Genomic DNA, 21,774 nt, shown 5'->3' on the forward strand with positions numbered 1-21,774 from the left:
CAGGACTGTTGGCTGTACAGCATTTGGTGCCTTTTTGTTGGCTGCACTAACTCTAGAAGATCAGAAGCCTTCCAAGGAGGAGAATGGGCCTGGCAAGAAACTTGAGGCATTTATTGGAGACTCATTAGAAGTTGTGAGGTCTAAAGAGGAAGAGAATGCTGTGGTTACCATTTAGAACTGTTTTATTCTGAAAAAGCCAGGCAGAAGTCTTAAGTAAATTCTAGTAATTGGGCTTTAAAAAACAAACAAACACAGATAATATGTGAGTTGTAGCAAAATAAAAACTACTGATAAGCCCAAAGTCCGGAGGAAAAAAAAGCCTCTAATAATCCTGCCACCCAGAGATCACCATTGATTAACTGTTTAGGGTGTATTCTTGCAAATCTTTGAGAACGTATTTTTTTTTTTTTTTTTTTTTTTTTTGGGTTTTTTTTTAATTTTATTTTATTTTTAAACTTTACATAATTGTATTAGTTTTGCCAAATATCAAAATGAATCCACCACAGGTATAAGTTTTTCATGGTAGATAATAGTAGATTATTATCTACTTTTAAGGTAGATAATAAGGTGGTGTTGTGCTTTAATTTTTAGGGTTTCAAACCAAAAAGTGGCAACTGCCCTAGAACATGGTGCATGTCAGCATGTTTGCCTGGGTGCTGTGTGCGTCTTATAGCACCTTCTTCCCAGAGTCCACATTCCTTACCTTAGCCAGTGGATTCTGGCTAGGAAGCACATGTTAACCACAGCTTACTTACTAGACTAGCTAGAAAGCTGGGAGGAAATAGATAGGGAGTCTAGTGAGATAACCCAGACACTTGGAATCAAACTTTAGCCATCTCACCCAAGCAGGAATCAGCTAGAAATTAAATCAATTAATAAATAAAGGGAAAGAAAAGAAAAAGAAATTAGAGATCTCAGCAACCCTCTGTTACTTCCCTCTCTGTTTAAATGATTTTCCAGCTAAGTCCTTTAGCGCTCTAGGATTTCCAGGGGTAAAAAGGTGGAAGAAGGAGGGATGTAGAGGCTTGGAATTGAGCACATGGAGCTTCAGTCATTTGTATTTGAAAACTGGTGTCTTGGAAGAGCCTTGACAAGGCTTGTGTATGCCCCGATTGAGCAGCACAGGCAGTTGTGATGGCTAACACTGAGAGGCCATTTCATCAGTCATTCCAAGTCTTTTCATCTCCCTGTGAAATGATCATGGGTGTGGATTTTGGCTTAACTGTCCCTGGGGTCTGCTGTGGAACGCTGCAGCTCAGTGTTTATATGTAAACAAATATCAGCACTGTTACTCTGTTCATCATCACGTAGTTGCGTGTCCCCCTTCTGTGATTTCTGTCATTGTTCTGTGATTATGGGACACTTGCTAAACCATTATGAATTAAAGTGCATTTTGTGCATGTATTTTAATTGGTGATTTCTTATAAGATGAGCTTGTTTTAGGACACACAAACATTGGAATTGGGTAGAGATCGGTTATGAACTTTAGGAAAGCTAGCAGAAAGTTTAAGCAATCAGAATTCAGTTATATATGTAAAATGATGATAGTTAAGAAATGAATGCAGAGGAACAGCCTGAATCGAGAATTTGGTGAGCCCTGTATGGAATAACGGATTGGTTCAAGACTGAGAAAGGAGTACGCCAGGGCTGTCCGCTGTCACCTTGCTTGTTTTATCTGTATGCTGGACATGTGAGAAATGCCGGGCTGGATGGTTACAGGCTGGAATCGAGTAGGTGGGAGAAGTACCAACAGCCTCAGAGATACAGATGATACCACTCTAATGGTAGAAAGTGAAAAGGAACTAAAGAGCCTCTTGATGAGGGTGAAGGAGGAGAGTGAAAGAGTAGGCTTAAAACTAAATATTAAAAAGACTAAGATCATGGCATCTGGCCTCATTACTTCCTAGCAAATAGGAAGGGAAAAGGTGGACGTAGTGACAGATTTCCTCTTTTTGGGCTCTAAAATCACTGTAGATTGTGACTGCAGCCATGAAATCAGAAGATGATTCCTTCTTGGCAGGAAAGCTGTGACAAACTTAGACAGTGTGTTGAAAAGCAGAGACATTCCTCTGCTGACAAAGGTCCATACAGAGACGGCTGTGGTCTTCCCAGTGGTCACATACAGTTATGAGAGCTGGACTGTAAAGAAGGCAGAATGCCAAATAATTGATGCCTTTGAACTGTAGTAAAAGAGAAAACTCCAGAAAGTCCCTTGGACAACAAGGAGATCAAACCAGTCAATCTTAAGGGAAATCAACCATGAATACTTGTTGGAAGGACTGATGATGAAGCTGAAGCTCCAATATTTTGGTCATCTGATAACATCTGACTCATTGCAAAAGTCCCTGATGCTGGGAAGGATTGAGGGCAGAAGGAGAAGAGAGGGTCAGAGGATGAGATTGATGGATGGCATCACTGACACAATGGACATGAACTTGGGCAAATTTCGGGGGATGGTGAGTTACAGGGAGGCCTGGCTTGCTGCAGTCCATGGGGTCACAAAGAGTTGGAAATGACTGGGTGACTGAACAACGTTTTAAAACATAAGATTGTTTCAGATGAAACTGTGTAGCTTCTGTTTCATTTTTGGTCTTATTTGGTCCCTGTAAATGGTTTGTTATCATAAAGATTAGTGTCTACGAAAAGGACTAAAATTATGGTTTGTTTAGACCAGCCTGGACCATTGGCTTGTTTCTGAGATATTTTTCTATCTATTAAGAGTCACTGAGTTTGTAGATAGTAGTGATATCCATTTAAGAGAGGACAGACACTTGTAAAGTCAGGCAAATATTCTGTTTTGTGTAGGGCGAGTTACTGTCTTTATTACTTTGAACCTAAATACCTACTCTTAAAGAGGATTCTAGATTACTTTGCTAATTTTTTTTCCCATTCAACTGTACCTCTAAGCTCCACTCAATAGAAGTTTTGCTTCTGTTCACTTACTCATTCCGTTATTATGTTGAGAGACCTGGGGTCTTTATCCCCCTGATCTGCCTGTAACGCTTCCTAGTGAAACCTGCAGCTGTCGAGTTAGGACTAAACTAACTTTTTTTGTTGTTCTTGAAAAAGTGAAATGCCTGAGATTGTACAGACTAAAGCATGTCACTAGAGAGCCAAAAGATAAGAAATTGAACTGAGTGGGTGTAGCGTATAGTTCGTTCAAAGCCAAAAATAAATTATTCTCCTGTGTTTCTTGGTAATGTTCTTTTTGACTTAACAGGAAGGAAGGAAAGAAAACATGATCTAATTTAATTGGCACACTTGGCCTGACCTTAGGGAGAGTACGTAGTCTGTTATTATGCTTGCGATGTGTGTTTGCCTCGGCGGGGCCCTCCCGTCCGTCACCCTGGTGGGCATTGGCCGCCATGTCCGATACAGAACCCCTTTGTGCTCTTTTAGGAGATGTGACAACCTTAAACACCATTGCTAGGATTTTGTTTCTGTAGTTAGCATTGTTAGCAGTTTGTTACTGTGCTCTAGGGGATTTCTGCATGTTAAAATTGATTGTTTCTCAAAAAACAGTGTTGGTAATACTACAAGCTGGCAGTAAACAGAGCAGAGATACTTGGGCAGGCTGCCTTTTTCCTCCGCCCAGCTCTAGCTTTGGGCTTCCCTGTTAGCTCAGCTGATAAAGAATCTGCCTGCAATGGAGGAGACCCCACTTCGATTCCTGGTTGGGAAGTTCCCCTTGGAGAGGGATAGGCTACCCACTTCAGCATTCTTGGGTTTCCCTGGTGGCTCAGACATTAGAGAATTCGCCTGCAGTGCAGGAGACCTGGGGTTCAATCCCTGGGTTGGGGAGATCCCCTGGAGGAGGGCATGGCAACCCACTCTAGTGTTCTTGGCCTAGAGAATCCCCATGGACAGAGGAGCCTGGCAGGCTACAGTCCATGGGATCGCAAGGAGTCGGACACAACTGAGTGACTGAGCACCGAGCACCTCTGGCTTTGGTCTTCCCCATTGGTCGTGTTCATGTCCCTTCCTGCCCAGAGTCTAGTATCAGTGATGAAATCCAGTAAACTGACTATTTCCCAAAGAGGATAAATATTACCTCTACCCACAAGAGACATAAAGGGAGAAGTCAATTCTTATCTTACTGAATCCATTGAGTTACTTTATACTGGTGAACACTAGTATTCTTAGTCAGCTGGACTGAAAACTAGGTACATATCTGAGATGGCATACAACCTACCTGACTTTTCTCCCCTCCTTCTTGAAATACTTGACTATGCATTTTGTACCTTCTTTATGGATTGTATAAGAAATGGATTCCATAGCTGAATGAGGAAACAGGCCTTGGGACCTGTTACATCGTCTTTCATTTTGAAAAGCTGACAGGCTTGTTAGAGTTAAGTAGTTTGTAAAATGTTTAAGAATTCAAAATAGGGGAAATAACCTTTGGTGCTTTTTGCTCTTAGTCAGAAATTCTTCTGAGAAGAGTATAATCTTTATGCCAGAGTGACCTGCAGGTCATCTCACTAATGGTAGATCCAGAATTATAATTTGGACAGTCTGACAGTAGAACCTACTCTTTATCACTAAACTGTGTTTCCTCTTAGCTTCTCTGTTCCAGTAGTATCTGGTCTGCTCATAGAAATAACATGGTTATAGCATGTTTCTTTGATTTTTTTCGTTAACTTTTTTTATAACTTAGTTCTTTGATTTTTTGCCCTTAACTTTTTATCATGGGCAATTTCAAGCCTATACAAGGAGAATAGTATTTAGAAATTCCCCACATGTTCATCACCCAGCTTCAGTAGTTATAAACATTCTGCCATGCATGTAACAAAGTATTGATAGTCAATAAATTGAATTCTTGGATGGTCGCCCTAATGAACCAGTCTTGTTATGGAACTTCTTTTTATGATTGGTTCACTTAGTCATGAGATGGTATTCCAGTTCTAAAGTCTGATACATCAGAGCCCTGAAGGTAGAATTATCGTAACATACTTCTTATGTTTGTTTAGTCTAGTTTCTTAATATGCTAAATAGCACAGTGAGGTTAGGGGGAATATAATTTTCTGAGTCTTCAATGGTCACTGAAGGAAAATCTTTATCTTTTAAAAATTTTGTTTCTCTAAGTTTTCATTTTGAACCAAGATTAGTTTTTCATTTTTCAAATTGCTTTTTTGCCTTTCAGCTTCAACTTTGAAGTTGTTTTTAACTTACATTCTTCATTTTTTCTTACATGTAAGCCTGTTCTTGATTTCATTTTAGTAAAATTTCCAGACTTCTTCATGAGGCTTTGGCATGTTAGAGATTAATTTGGAAAGAAACTTAACGAGACTGATTCATGTTACATCTGAACCTCTGCTGCTTCTTAAAAACCAAAAGCATGGCCTTTAATTGCCTCACCATATAATTCTGGGAACAGAATGTTCAAAGCTACGCACAAATTTCATCATATCCTTCACATAATGTTACATGGTAGAACCAAGAGAGACAGTTACTACTTTCTTGATTATAGATCCTGGACAGCAATTTGTCTCCTTGTGGTTTCACATTTTTCTATCAATAACATGGATAACAACCGTTTTCCTTATGATGTCCTATAGTTTCTATGTAGCCATCGAACTGTACACTGTTACATAATTCTAAAGAGTTCAATGAATAGTCTGTATTTCTATCCGAGGTACTCAGGACATATAGTTCATAGCATCTTGCTTGCTTCATAAGAATTCAACATTTGCTAATGCATTTGTCCTGACCCCCCCCACCCCCACCCCACCGCTCATGGCATCAGATAGAGTAACTTAGGATATGAACATGGAGAAGGCAGTGGCACCCCACTCCAGTACTCTTGCCTGGAATATCCCATGGACAGAGGAGCCTGGTAGGCTGCAGTCCATGGGGTCGCTAAGAGTCGGGCACGACTGAGCGACTTCCCTTTCACTTTTCACTTTCATTCATTGGAGAAGGAAATGGTAACCCACTCCAGTGTTCTTGCCTGGAGAATCCCAGGGACGGGGAGCCTGGTGGGCTGCCGTCTATAGGGTCGCACAGAGTCGGACACGACTGAAGCGACTTAGCAGCAGCAGCAGGGTATGAACATAGGTAATTGCACCCATGTTTTATGGGAATAAGTGAAAACATGCTGAGAGGTTGTGACTTACCCAGTGTTGGAGATAGAATTGGGACTGAGATTTCTTAATTTGACGCAGGCAGCTTCCCTAAGAATGTATATTACCTACGAAAGATAACCAGTCATTTGCAGGTCAGTTTGAGATTTGGTTTGGAATTCTAGCACAAATGTAAATTGTAGACATTATTGAACTGAACTTGCCAAAATAAGAAAATTATGTGAGCCAAAAGCAGAGGCTTCTGATTTCCTGTAAAAGAGCAACATACAAATTTGTTCTGTCACTTCAGGGTTTTCATGTCTCTCCAGGCTTTCCTGTCTCTCTCTGACACCATCAGATTCGGGTATCTGAGTTCTCTCAGAGGGACTCCTCATCATCCATCTTCATTAACCACTGAGCCTGGTTGACACAAGCTAAAAAAGCAGTGACTGTGAGTGGAAGCTCATGCTCTCAGGTGGACAGTTGCTTCCTTATCCCACCATGTGACTAGGGCAGGGCTGTGCCTGTGTGCTCAGTTGCTTCAGTCGTCTCTGACTCTTTGCCACCCTATGGACCGTAAGCCTGGCAGGCTCCTCTGTCATGGGATTCTCCAGGCTAGAATACTGGAGTAGTTTGCCATGCCCTCCTCCAGGGCATCTTCCCAGCCCAGGGATCAAACCCACACCCCTTATGTCTCCTGCATTGGCAGGCAGGGTCTTTACCACTGGCACCACCTGCCTACCATTTGTGAGAGAAGGCTCTTCCTAGCCTACAGGCTGAAACCGATTTCAGGGAGAAATCCTTTCATGTTTGATGTAGATTGGTGTGTATTTCCTTTGTCCTGTAGAGAGGATTTGTCGTTCTCCCAGGTGGTCTCCAAGGTATGCTTGCATTGCTTTGAGGATAGAGGTCAGACACAGAACCCGAGCCCGATGCCTGGGACACATCCTGGCTGTCCCACCTATTGGCTGTGTAGCCTTGGTCATGGTGTTTAACCTTTATAAGCCTTAGTCTTTTGATCTGTAAAACGGGGATAGTAGTTGTACCTACCTCATAGGGTGTTTGTGAGAACTATGCCAGGCATATAAGAAATGCCCAGAAACATTAGCCATCATTGGTGCCATTGTTAATGTTCTCTGTAGACAAGAGAACAGCAGAGCAGGGACGTAAGCTCTCCTCCCTCTGGGAGAGGGCTGTCTCACTGGCCCACTGTTCTAACATCGGGTCTCTTAAGAATTCAGGACCCTTGGTGACCGTTGGACTGCATCTCCAGTTTACTGGGTGGATGACTCGTCATGTGGGCTTAGTCTTTCACAAGAGAAGCAGTGGAGGTGAAGACACCTCATGCCAAGGAAACCCATTAGCAACAGTGTCAGCTCACATTTATCGACGGGATGCAGGGAGCCACGCACAGACCGCGGTGCGAACGTCTCTGACCCTCAGAGGAATTCATGCTTCTCCACCTGGGACCTGGAAGGGGATTTGAAGAGGGCTGTGATGTGGCAGATGTGGCAGTCGTGGTGTGCTCCTCAGACTGTAAGATACAGGATAAGTAGAAAAGTAGAAAAAGATAAGCCAGAGAAGGGGTGATTTCTCCCAGAAGGCAGATGACAGCAGAAGAGGAGGAGCTGGGGAGAGCCCCCTCAGTGGGGAGACAATACAAAGACATTGAAGCTGAGGTTACTGAAGTCATAGGACTAGGTGAGAAGTCACGGGACTAGGTGACATCAGAGAAAACTTGGTGGGAAATAGCGCTGCGGTGGGGCAGCCAGAAAGAAGTCAAGCGGGGAGGCTTTCGGATTGGGCTTTAGAGCAGGTTTGGGACCCTTTAGGTGGAGGGAGGGTGGACGCCCACTGTGCTGTCAGTGCCCTGCCAGGAACACAGTGTACTTGCTTCCTCCACACGCTGGGTATGGGGAGTGGGCAGGCTGGGTGTTGAGCTGGGACCATTAGGCTGTAAATGTTGCTCCATATGTTGTTTGTAAGAACAAATATGTAAAACACAAATGTGAGAATGAATGCACAATAACACGGGATAAAGTACAAGAGAGACAATGAGTGATTGGAACTGGGGAGGCTCCTTACCGATCCTTCAGAGGTGAGCAGAGTTTTAGGAAAGATGCTTGGGTTGTGGGTGTTTTGGGAAAGGACGTGGGAGGCCAGCCAAGGAGAAGGGGGCTGAGAAGCATCGCTCTTGACCTGTAGAGTGTGCTTCAGGCAGGTCCGAGGCTTGGGGCCAAGAAATAATGTGGCCTGTCATCCGTGGAGCTTTTGAGGAAAGAGCAAAAAGCCGGCTTTGCCTGAAACAAATAGGAGTAGTACTGTTTGGGGTCAGAGAGAGGTCATTAAGTTTTGGCAAGAAAATAGACCCTTGAATGACACCTGAATTTGTGTTTTCTCCTCCTGTCCAACATCGGAGATGCCGGCAGGATTTCGTGTGATCTCAGACTAGCCTGGATAGTAGTGCTCACAGTCCAGGGAAACAAAACAGTCAGACTGGCTGGTGCATTGCCCTCTCTCCTCAGCCCAGAGGTGGACAGGCTTCTTCTGGGGGCACTTCCTCAGGAAGTGTGCACTTCTGCAGACTGAACTTTGTTGTGGTTTGATGGTTTTTAAAAAAATGCAACCCACAAACCAAAACAACCCTCTTTGCCAACCACATTTTCCACTCTGCCTTCTTACCAGGGAGATGGAATCTTCCGTAGCCTTTGTTTCTGAATGAGGCCACAGGTAATACCCAGCTGTAAGAGTAGCCCTTCCCTTCTCAGCAAAAGGTTCAGGATCCTGAATGTGTGCGCACCACAGAGCCAGACTTTGGTATTTGGCCTGGAGGAAAAAGAGGCCTCTCCTCAGATCCCTGTCCAGGTATCTGTCTCAAGCGGTAGGTTTGTTTTCTTTCCAAAACATCCAGCCCACCCTGTTCTCCAGCCTTCTAAGCAAATGCACTTAAAGCACATGACATCTCTTTGATTTAAAGAGACACGATACCTCATAAACAAACCCTGCAAAACCTGGGCGCCTGACCATCAGTGTGGGGTGTGTGGGCAGATGGAATTGGTTCCAGACAGTGCCTGGATTAGAAACTAGATTACGTGGTATCTGTTGGCCAGAGGATACCTACCTGCCACTCTCTCTGCCACTGGGTACTCTTTTGGAGGAAGTTGAGCCCCATGGAAAAGACTGAATTTGAAGTTAAGACCTGGATTTAAGTATGGGCTTTACTTACTGGCTGTGACTTTAAACAACTCATACCAACCCTGCCTACCTCATAGTGTCGCTATGAGGATTAAAATTGAAATAAGAGTAGATAGTGGATATAAAATTGCACTTTGAAGTGTAAGTTCCCTACAGAGCTACCTGTGTGTTTTTGTTTTATTTTGCTTACTAAGGTATAATTCTTTTACTAAATAATAAAATTATACTGTTCCAAAATCAAAACACAAAGAAATACATAAAGAGGAATCTTATTTCCATCTCTGTCCCTCTGTATGCCTTTCACCTCCTGCGTTTTTCAGGTTCTCATTCTCTTCATTTCTGATGTGACTTTGCAGTGTGTTTTAGTGCACCGAAGGTAGCATATCTTATCTCCCCGCTCTGCTTCTCCTTCTCACTTCACTTAGTGTGTCTCGGAGGCCTGTCAGTACATTTCCACATCAGTACAGCCTTATTATCTTGCATTGTCTGGATGTACCGTAGTTCACTTAACCAGTTCCCTTACTGATGGAGCTCGGCTTGCTGCCAGGCTCTTGCTATTCCAAACAGTATTGCACTGAGTTTATCGTATGGTGCTTAGAACAGTGCCTGACAACAGAAAGCGCTGAATGTTGTTGGTATTTAGTTGCTGTCATATCAGACTTTTGGACCCCATGGACTGTAGCTCACCAGGCTTCTCTATCCCTGAGATTTCCCAGGCAAGAACACTGGAGTGGGTTGCCATTTTCTTCTCCAAGGGCTGTCCCTGGCGCAGGGATTGAATGTGCGACTGCTGCGTTGGCAGAGACGTTCTGTACCACTGAGCCACCAGGGAAGCCCAGGTTGAATAAGTACGAGCTGCTGTTGCACGTAATTACACGCCTGTTGTGTGCATGCAGGTACTGTGTGTCTGCAGGGTGAAATTCCAGAAATGGCATTGCGTAGTGAAGAGGGCAAAGGCACTCGAATTTTTCCCATTCCAAAGGAGTTGTGTCATTTTGTATATTTGTAGCGTACTCCGTACAAATGTAAGGCATGCTTTCTACAGTGGGTGACTAACAGAAGTGGTTGACAGAGTGTTACTACTTAATCACCTGTGAAATTGTGTGTGTTCATAGCTGTGTCAAGGCCTTAATGAGTGGTTTTCATTGAGACTGTGTTTCTTACGTTTTCTTACCACTTACCCTACTTTGCTTTCAATTTTTTTTAATATAATTGCAGGGAAACGTTTATCAGTTCAGTCCAGTTTCTCAGTTGTGTCCGACTGTGACCTCAAAGACTGCAGCATGCCAGGCTTCTCTATCACCAACTCCCGGAGATTGCTCAAACTCATGTCCATCGAGTCAGTGATGCCATCCAACCGTCTCATCCTCTGTTGTCCCCTTCTCCTGCCTTCAATCTTTCCCAGCCTTGGGGTCTTTTCTAAGGAGTCAGTTCTTCACATTAGGTGGCCAAAGTATTGGTGGCCAAACTGGTTAAACTATGGTACATCCAGACAATGCCAGATAATGAAACTACTGATGTGGAAACATCAAACAAAAATGTTTATAAACATAACAGAAAAACCTTAGAAGCCATAAAGGAAAAGATTGATAAATTTGACTTCATAAAACACACAAAAAATTTAGGACACTAGAAAACATCATCAACTAAATTAGAAGGCAAATTACATAATAGGAAAAATGTTTGCCATCATTATATTAATATAGAGAGCCCTATTACTGATCACTGTGAAAATGGCAAACATACCAGTTAAAATTCAGCAGAGGTCCCAAACAGACTCTTTACAAAAGAAAACTGAATAGCAAGCACCCACAGACAAAAGTTCAGATTGGACTCAAAAAGAAAGTTGAAATTATATATTGATAAGGACATAAAGAAATTAAGTAGATGATTAAGGATGTACACAGGTTTAATTACAAAATTGTTTATAGCAGTGTTGTTTCTAAGCATGAAAAAATAATTCAGATTCCAACAATAGGGAATTAAACACATTTTGGTTTTACTCATAAATTCAGCACTTAAAAATTATAGTGTAGATAGTTTTTTTATTAATATGAAAAGAGCAATATTAGAAAACCGCATATGTGATACTCTGTGGTATAAGAACATTATGTTGTCTCATTTTTATTAAATGTATAGCGTCTACACATATAAATTTTTATCAGAGGATATACATGGGATTTTCCAGGCAAGAGTACTGAAGTGGATTGCCATATCCTTCTCCAGGACATAAAAATCTAACTAGGGCCTAACCTGTTTCCCAGGTGGCGCTAGTGGTAAAGAACCTGCCTGCCAATGCAGGAGATATAAGAGACGCAGGTTCGATGCCTGGGTTGGGAAGATCCCCTGGACAAGGGCATGGCAACCCACTCCAGTATTCTTGCCTGGAGAATCCCATGGATAGAGGAGCCTGGTGGGTGAGCTATAGTCCGTGGGGTCAGACAGGGTCGGACACAACTGAAGCAACTTAGCACGCACGCACGCACGCACAGGGTCTAACCCAGGATGGTGGGATCGTAGGCAGTTTTAAAATGTATATTTGTCATCTTTTCATCCACCTCTTCCTTCTGCTCCTCTTCCTTCATTTTATCATCTTCCTCCCTCTGTCCTTCCAAGATTTTTTATAAGGAGCATTAATTATTTGGGTAATCTTTAAGGAGTCAAAAAGTGATATAATATTTCAGAATTTTGAAGGGAAAATCACCTACCCCGTGATATAAAATTATCATTGTTTTTCATGTTTTCTCCCCCTGTGTATTTGGAATTTTAACATAGTTATAAAGGATACACTATTTTTATATACTTTTATCCCTTAAACATTTTTCCATGTTACTGCATAGTCTTTGCAACTTCATTTTAAATGACTGATTAATATTTTGTGGAGTGATTTCTCACTATTTATTAGGAAGTTTGAAATATGAGACAAGTGTCAGTGAGGCTTGCCTTCCCTTTCTGGGAGCCTTTCTTCAGCCTTGAGTTATCAGCATCAAGTGAAAGATTGGCAGTGACTTAATGAGGCCTCAGTCGTCTGGCTTCCTTAGGTTCAGGCTGCCAGACAGATTCATCACAGCAGAATAGTAACTTGATTTTGTCATACCTTTTTTAAAAATAGCAACAACAACAAAAATTGAACCAGAAGTAGTTTTATTAGTGAGGTGAAATATTTCATAGAACAAAGCAAAACATTTCTCATTTATAAATAATAATATATTTATCACCTTAATTTATGTCTGAAAGGTTTAAAACTTAGATCTTTGGTAGGATTTCAGAAAACTGGTTTTTTAGGGTAAAGTTTTTCTTTCCCTTAAATGAACCCATTGGAATCCCTTCTGTTTCTGAGTGCATTAGGCCTGTCTAGAGCCGTATCTACAGATGCTGTTTCTCCCTTTACAGACCATACTGCTCTTTCTCTTAACAGATATAGAAATGTTGCCAGTGTCTTTGAGGGACTGTTCACTTATTTTATTTCTTCCTCTTCCTTTCTTTATTTTATTTCTTGCGTGTAAGCAAGACATTTAATGTTTAAACAAAATTTAATTTCACCTTAGTCCCTAAAGCTGACTTTCTGTATCTATTTATCCGTTTGTTTCCCTGAATGCAACATCAGGATCCTTGGGGCAGATTTTTGTTTTCCTTTTTTGTTTGTTTCTTTGGTCTTTGGGGAACGCCGGTTTCTAATGGCCAAGGTACATGAGGGCTAGAAGCTGCAACTTTCCTCAGATCAAGATGGTCGCTCTGACCCTGCCCAAGTGGACACCTCGCTGCTCCTGTCCACAGCACTCACTCGGGTTTCAGACACACTGATCCTAATCTTCTCAGTCAAACTCCAGGACACGCAGCATCAACAGTTACAGCAGCCACAAGGTCATTATCTACCCAGGGTGCAATTACTCGGCAGCCACCTAGACTGTGAGGTTTTGTGGGCCCCCAGAGAACTCATATCCTGAAGAGAGAGACTAATCAAGGCAGGTCCTCTTGGCGGGGACCCTGAAAGGGTGGATTACAATCGATAGGAGTTTTAATTTGTGAGGACTTAATCTTATCTCCTGCTTTTGGAACAAGATAGCGTAGATGTACTTATTGTCCATTTTCTCCGGGCATTTTTTGAAGACTCATTTGATTGTGTGATGATAGTATTGTTGAAAGGACACAGAACTTTATTACATGAATCTGCCTCCATCCTTCACCTGCCTCTCTGCCTGCCCCAAGCCCCTCTCAGGATTTATTCAGGGGGCATTAGGGTGAGGGGAAGGATGCCTAATGTCTCAGATGGTGTGGCAGTTAGTAGCCTGCTCTCCTGCCCACTGAAAACTCCTTATGGGCAAGGCAGATGCTGAAACTTTTTCTCAGAAAGCATTTACTTAGGATGCAGCAAGAAATGGTATCGGCTGGCCCTTCAGCTGACCAAGCTTTGGCTGCTGGAACTCAGTGGCAGTGACGTGGGTGACGTGAGAGGCCAGGGACTTGGGAATGTGTGTGTGTTCTTCCCGGTGTCTCCTGTTGAGAATGGCGCCCTGGATCGTGAGGGGATCATCATGATCGGACTTGGCATGAGTGCTTGCGCACTTTTCCTGGCATTTTTTGGAGAGGGCAAACACGCGGTGCCAGGTCAGGATGAGCTGCCTTGACTCCCGTCAGGGAGGGGCAGAGTGCAGCAGAGACGAGCTCCCCGAAGCAGTCCTGTTTTCAAGTTAAGTGATGTCCTCTGTCATACCATTTAGTTTATAAAAGTAGACTTACCATCACGTTGCCTTTTAATTATTTAAATCAGCCTTGCTTTTAGAGCAGCAGTTCTCAGAGTGGGCCCTGAGGACCCCTGCCAGGTCCCTGGGACCCTTCTAGGACGTCTACAAGGTCTTCCTTCCTCTGACAGCATATCTGCATGAGGCCAGATTTGCTGCTTCTGCTTCATCCAAAAGAACAGTTGCAGCAGACTGCACACAGAAGCAGATATGAGAATTCAGCTGTCTTCTGCATCACAGAGTAATGCCACTTTCCTTACTAAAATTTATTTTGTATTGGAGGATATAATTATTTTTTCCTAAGTGAATCAATATTTTTAGCTTTCTATTTTAATTTTTACTGTGGTTAACATCATTAAGTATAACCCATATCAACAACTTTTTAGAGTCCTCAATAATTTTAAGTGCACAGTCGTGAGCCTGGGGCCAAGAAGTTTGAGAACCAATATACTAGAGGATCACCTTAGGAATACCTACCTCTTCTCCCTCTCTCTCGGTCCTCTGTAGTGGGAAGTGATATAGCACAGACCTAGATTTGCACACTTGCAGAGAAAATACGGCTCAAGTGTCTAGTATACAGCAGGTGTCAGCCATGGTAAGATGATGATGAAGATCACTAGTTACTGTGAGTGCTCGGCGTGTAGGTGGTAACCTATGTAGGTACACACTTCTGTCCTCTGCTTTCTCCGTGGCCCATCCTTATTTTAAGTGCACACGCTTTCATCTCTCACCTTAGTTTCACTCTTGTTATTAGCAGTGCCTCAGGTGAAATGTTTCCCCATTTCAGTTTGGCAGTGGTATGATCCCGAAGAGGAATTCTTGTCCTAGTGGAGCCTGCGGGCTTCCCAGGTGGTGCTGGCCGTAAAGAACCCGCCTGCCAGTGCTAGGAGACATGAGAGACACAGGTTTGATCCCTGGGTCAGGAAGATCCTCTGGAGGAGGAAATGGCAACCCACTCCAGTATTTTTGCCCAGAGAATCCCATGAGTAGAGAAGCCTGGTGGGCTGTAGTCCACAGGGTCACAAAGAATCAGAAGTGATTAAAGCACCTGAGCCTACCACCTCTAGTGGAGCCGGGATAGTCTCCCTGACGGGAAAGGCAGGTGTCTGTCACCAGATACCTGATGACGCCACGCCTTTTCTCAGATAAGCCTCAGTCTGGGGTGTTAGTACTGCTGTGCCCCTGTTCATTCCTACCACTGGAGAGATCCGTAAATCCCAGGGCCTCAGCAAGGAATATAGGTCAAGCGACTGTCTCTTCTTCACCACAGATTTCCTCCTAAGAAAGCACAGACTCACACAGTGTCATCTGCAAATAAGTGGCTCCCTGGGAATGAAGACCAGACCCCGTCAGGATTCCCCTGATGGCTTAGCTGATTGTTGGGTAGAAATTTATGGTAGAGAGGAATGAGAGAAAACAGCCAGTGATGCTGAGAAGGTGGGATGGGTATGCTTGCCCTTCTGATCCTAGAGATTAACCCCTGACATATGGCTGTGTGAACAAGAAACATTTCCACCTACCTTCAGGGTCACTGACTCACCCTCAGTGAGGCAGCCTGAGAAGTGGAACAGCACAGGATCTTTGGTCCAAGGCCCAGCTCTGAACTTCACCCATGTAACCTGGGCTCATCACTTAGTTACTCTGAGCCCCAGTTTTTCTAACTGGTAAAAACATTACCCTGCTGTCCTGTCTGCTTTGTAGATTGCTGTAAGACTTCATCGGGGGCTTCCCTGGTGGTCATTGGTTAGGAATCTGCCTGCCAGTGCAGGGGACAGGAGAGCCCACATGCTACAGAGCAGCTGGGCCTGTGAGCCACGACTGCCGAGCCTGAGCTCTGGAGCCCAAGGACCACAATTGCTGAAGTCCGCGCACCTAAAGCCCATGCTCCAGAACAAGAGAGGCCATCTCAACGAGAAGCCTGCACACCACAACAAACAGCAGCCGTGCTTGCCACAACTAGAGAAAGCCTGCGTGCAACAACAAAGACCCAGTGCAGCCAAAAATAGAGAAATAACAATTTTAAAAATAATCAGGTTAAATGAAATTACAGATGGGAAAGCTGAAAAACATGTACAAATGCTAGCTTTGTGAGAGATTTTCTCATAGTGCCAGTAAGGTTTTTGCTCTTTGCCCCTTGCCCTCTGGATTCATGAGGCTCCTGTTCTCTTCTCCAGGTTACCTGTGCATGACGGATGAGTGGTTCTCTGAGTACGTCTACGAAGTGGTGGTGGACAAGAAGCATGTCCCTGAAGAGGTGCTAGCTGTACTAGAGCAGGAACCCATTGTCCTGCCAGCCTGGGACCCCATGGGTGCTTTGGCCAAGTGATGTTGCCTCCAGCTTTTCCTCTTCCCATGGGACCTGAAGTAGCTGCAAAGGACAGATCCAGGGACTGAAGCCAAAGTGACATAGCTGACTGTGTGTTCCCACGGGACACGGTCAGACTCTTGGATTTCTGCTCCAGGAACCTCTTTGGGAAAGTGTGCTTTATGCTGAAACAGAATATTCTTAAAGAAAAAAAGGGAAAGATCAGGTCACACTATCTACTCTCCTCATCTCCAACAGCTCAGGATCTCTTAGCATTTTAATCAGATGTAATTGTTTGTCTTAACTCTGTCACACCGGTTTCGTTCTGTGTCTGTGTTAATAAGGCAGAAGAGGATGAGCAATTGAGGTGTGTGGAGAGAAAGCAGACCTAGTGCTCCTTGTTCCTAGAGTAGAGTGGGGGAGGGTGCCCTAACATTTGAGCTCTCAAAACTGCATGCTGCCTGACAGTATCACTGTTCCTCCGAGGTGGCAGTCACTGAATTCAGATTTTGTCAAGGTAATTCTTTGTGCCTCGAACAGCCCAGGAATGGGAGGTTGATCAAAACTGACATGATTCCTTCCAGTTGTTCTGAACTGTGGAGATCACGGCTCTACTTGAGTCGTGGTTAAGTAGAGGGTCAGGGAACGTGGGTGAGAGAACAACCAAAACCTTATCATGATCTGAATTATAATCCTTAGAGGGAGCTCTCGCCAAACGGTTCAACTTCTGCCTCTGGAATTGGGAGTTGGGTGGGCACAAAAAGGGGATATCATCCATTCTTTCTGACAACTAGATGGTGCTGAGAAAGCTTTTGAATAAAACACTTTGCTAAATGAGAGTGTGTTGGCTTATTTGACCTAAGAAGTGTGTGTGTATTTGGCTATAAAGGAAAGTAGCCAGGTGGCTCGTGTTCTTGAAAGTAAAGAAACAGCAAGATGGTTCAGAGCGTCTCCACCTTGGCTGCTCTCTGGGATGTACCATTCTTCCCAGCCTGTGCGGATCCTCTCTGGCTTCTGCAGAGGGCTTCTAGGCACCATGTTTAAGAGAGCTGGTGCCTCTGCTGCTTAATCATCATTTCTCCAAGCAACAGGGTCACTGCAAGAGTGGGAAGTAAGGCCCAGCTGGGTCCAGCCTTAGAGTGGGCTGAAGAGTATGTATTTTACTAAGACTGGCCTCTCTTTCACTGAAAGCAAAGAAATACAGCATCCTAATTAACATTTCTGTTGGTGCCTGAGTCCCCTACCTTTCAGGCTTTGAAAGAATCTTCTCAGTTCTAGCATGGAATATTGTTTGTCATAACATTAGTTATAACATTAGTTACAGGCTCAAGTGTTATTCAGTGTTTACAATACTCTAGTAATCCTGTTCCAAGCAGGATAAATCCATTTCCAGACACATCATGGTGAAACCTCAGAACAAATCTTAACGATATCCAGGAAGAAACGACAGGTTGCCTCCAAAGAAAAGACAATGAGATTGCTGACTTCTCATCAGCAACTATGTATGTCAAAAGACCGTGAAAAGTGCCTTCAAAAGACAGTTAGAAATTAACCATGAACCTAGAATTCTATACTGAGCAAAACTGTCTTTGAAGAACAGAGGTGAAATAAAAGACTATTTCAGTTAAAAATTGTTGCCCAAGCAGAACAACAGTGATCTCTTAATATAGAAGTTCTGAAATTCAACAAAGGAATGTAGAATTGAAGAAAGTGATAAACACGTGCACCATCTAAACAGGAAGTGACTATGGGTAGTCTTACAAGTTCCAAAACAGATAAAACCAAAATACATAAAAATAGGGAACGCGGGAGATGATTAGAATAAGCATACATACTCTAAAGTCCTTAATGTCATTCAGGAAAAAGATAAGTGCATGGATTAACTTTAGGCTTTGCTGTGTTTATTTTAAGTGCTAGAAGTTTCCAGATTAACTACTAAAATAAAACAGGATGTACTTTCCCATCAAGAATATTATATATATATTACATATAATAAATATATAAAATATATAAAATTTTATTAAAATATATAAATTTTATAAATATATAAAAATATTATATATATATATATATATAAACAAAATAGTGGAGAGAAAGAAAACACAGGCAAGTACTGTGTCCAAAATAGAAACCTAAACGTGTCAATAATTTCAACGTCCATAAAAGGCTTAAATGTTTCAGAAAAAAGCGAATTGTCAAATGGAATTTTTTTTTTAACTGATGGATTTTATCTTTATTTTCCTTTGTTGTTTATCCATTCTAAATGTAATAGTTTGCGTCAGCTAACCCAGAACCCTCAGGCCGTCCCTTTCCTTCCTCCTCTTCCCCTTGGCAACCCGAGTCTGTTCTCTTACGTCTGTGAGCCTGTTGCTGTTTTGTACATGGGTTCGTTTGTGCCGTATTCCACACATAAATGAGACCACGCGGTGTTTTTCTCTTTCTGACTTCACTTCGTATGATGATCTCTCCTGGCATCCATGTTGCTGCAAATGGCACTGTTTCATTTTTAGGGCTGAGTAGTATTTTACTGTTGTATTCTATTGGAGTTGGCGATGGACAGGGAAGCCTGGCGTGCTGCAGTCCACGGGGTTGCAGAAAGTCGGACACGACTAAGCAGCTGAACTGAACTGAGTATTCTATCATATAGATGTACCACATTTTCTTTATCCATTCATCTGTCAGTGGACACTTAGGTTGTATCCATGTCTTGGCTAGTATGAATAGCTGTGAACATAGGGACATGTGTATCTTTTTGAATTATTGTTTTGTCTGGTTATGTGCCCAGGAGTGGGATTGCTGGATCATATGGCAACTCTTTTTAGTGTTTTTGAGGAACCTCCATACTGTGTTCCATAGTGGCTGCACCAATTTGCATCCCCACCAACAGTGTGAGAGGGAGGGCTTTCCTTTTCTCTACACCCTCTACAGCATTTGTTACTTGCAGACTTTAGTGATGGCCATTCTGACTGGTGTGAAGTGATGGCTCATTGTAGTTTTGATTTGCATTTCTCTAATAGTGATGTTGAGAATCTTTTCATGTGCCTATCGGCTATCTTTATATCTTCTTTGGAGAAATGTCTATATAGGTCATGTGCCATTTTTCAGTTGGGTTGATTGTTTCTTGTTGAGTTGTATGAGCTGTTTGTATATTTTGGAGATGAAGTTCTTGCCACTTGCCTCATTTTGCAAATATTTTCTCCCATTCTTCAGGTTGTCTTTTTGTTTTGTTTTTTTCACTTACAGTTTCCTTTGCTATGCAAAAGCTTGTAAGTTTGATTAGGTTGATTCCATTTGTTTATTGATTGATTAAACACATAATTGATTCCATTTGTTTATTTTTGGTTTTATTGCTATTGCCTTGGGAGACTGACTGAAAACATTGGTATGATTTATGTCAGAGAATGTGTTGCTTATGCTGTCTTCCAGTTTTATGGTGTCGTGTCTTACGTTTAAGTCTTTAAGCCATTTTGAGTTTATTTTTGTGCATGGTGTGAGGGAATTCATTGATTTACATGCACCTGTCCAACTTTCCCAGCGCCATTCGCTAAACAGACTCTTTCGCATTTATATTACAAGTGGTTCTTTAAAAAAAAGAAAAGCAAATTAACATATTGGGTAAGACTGATCCCCCCCAAAAGTACAGACACACACAAAAGAAGTCAAGAGGAGGCTACCATTATACTGCAGATGGAAAAATATAAGACACCCTTAATGTTGTCAGAAGTGACAGTGAAGGGACCTGTTTGGAAGACATATATCCCCAGACCCCGGGAAGAAGGGGGAGAAGAAGCAAACTGAAAAGCAGACTGAGACGTTGAAAGATTTAGCAGAACTGAAAAAGTTGAATCCTGATTCAGCAGTGCAGACAGCTAGTGATAAGCAAACCAGTTTACACTGTGTAACCCTCTCCCCCCACCCCCCACCCCCAAAGCTCAGACATGCTAGCATCAGAGGGTTACTCTGGGTCACTGAAAGCTAGATTCCCTCGCTACCTTGGGTAGCTATGTGCTTGCCCCTCCCCCTCTCAGCAGGCACCAGTTCAAGATTTATTCTCCATAGAGAAAACTAGTTTATGGCCTGGAGGTCAGAAACTTAGTTGAAGATGAAAGTACCTTATGTGGGCATTTGCATTTTGAATATCCTCGGTCATACTGGGCTCCTAGAACCCTAGTGTGCAGAGATTGCAAGTGTTCTCTGGGGAATTTCGATTAGGTTAAGAAGAAAGACAAAGAGCTATTCTGTGACATAAAGGATTATTTTATGAGGCTGCCATAACCCTAACAAAAAAAAGAAAAAAGTACATGCAAATCTCCTCCATAAAGAGATGCAAAATTCCTAACCAAATATTACTAACTGAATCCAAATATATAAAAGATAATCTCCATAACCAAATACTGAATAGAAGCTATTATCCAAATAAAATTAGGATTCTGTGGAGAGAAACAAAGGATGGCGGGTATGTCTTCTCTACCAAAGATGAAATGGGCCAGAGTTTTAGCCAGACATCTGAACTGGAAGAACCTGCTAACATTTGGGTGACTGGTGAACTGGGAATTGAGAAGGTGTGAACTGTCTTCCTGTCGCTCTTTCAATGATACTCTCACCTCTGGAAGGTCCTTGCCAGCTCCAGGAACCCTCTTGAGACATGTAGAGTCATGCTGACCCTACACATCCAAGAAGCCAGGACCTGATAATGAGACGTCATTCCTCCAGGATGTGGTTGTGGATCCATCAGCGTGCTCCGGCTTGTTGTCAAAGAGCCACTGAATTCTCATTTGCTGTTGGCAGCGCCAGGGCACTTGAACTTTCATTCCCACTTCTCTGATCATGTGGTCTGGGTGAAACTTGTTGCTGACTGGCCAAAGTCATTGATTAGGCTAGATTTTTTTTTTTCCTTGTAAGTAATATCAGATGGGCATCCCCGTAGTTGAGACCGCTTGTTCAGAACCGTTGCTGCTTTTCATGAAGATGACCCTACTTCCTTGGGGTCTGTGACACAATTTGATTGAAAACTAGGAATCAATTGGCCAGAGTTGTTCTTGTTTCCTTTGCAAAATTCAAACCCTTTACACATGACCACAAAGAGAAAGGGAGAGGGAGGGGGAGTGTCCTATTCATAGCAGCCATAGGCATTTGCAAACAGGACTGTGTGAAGACAGAAGCCCTTCTGCCCGTTTGTCTTCCTTGGTACCGTTTGGATACCACCTGCTTTCTCTCTCTCTCACTTACTCCTTGAGAAAAACTATCTAGTAGTTCCTCTTAAAGTGGATGGAGTGGGCTCTGGAACCATCTCTCAGCCTATCCTAAGTCAATGTTTTGTTTGATTTTTTAAAATTACCTGCTTTGCAGAAGAATGGAGTGGCTGAGACAGGGCGGGTACACGGTGGAAAGTATCAGTGTGCTTGACTTAAACTGCAGCCCACTTGCCTCTCACCCAAGAGGGCCCTTAGAGGTCATCTTGTCTAGACTTCTC

At 42.8% G+C, this 21,774-nt stretch overlaps 1 protein-coding gene across 1 annotated transcript in view; it reads left to right on the forward strand.

The window, feature by feature from the left end:
* Nucleotides 1-17,138, forward strand: part of BLMH (bleomycin hydrolase) — a 41,722-nt gene extending 24,584 nt beyond the window's left edge. Inside the window, exon 12 of the mRNA XM_014480433.2 lies at nucleotides 16,171-17,138. Coding sequence (XP_014335919.1) covers nucleotides 16,171-16,322 — 152 coding nt within the window. The 3' untranslated portion in view covers nucleotides 16,323-17,138. The remainder of the gene's footprint in view (nucleotides 1-16,170) is intronic.
* The last annotated feature ends 4,636 nt before the right edge of the window (nucleotides 17,139-21,774 follow it).

This window comes from Bos mutus, chromosome 19 (genome assembly GCF_027580195.1).
Source record: "Bos mutus isolate GX-2022 chromosome 19, NWIPB_WYAK_1.1, whole genome shotgun sequence".
NCBI lineage: Eukaryota > Metazoa > Chordata > Mammalia > Artiodactyla > Bovidae > Bos > Bos mutus.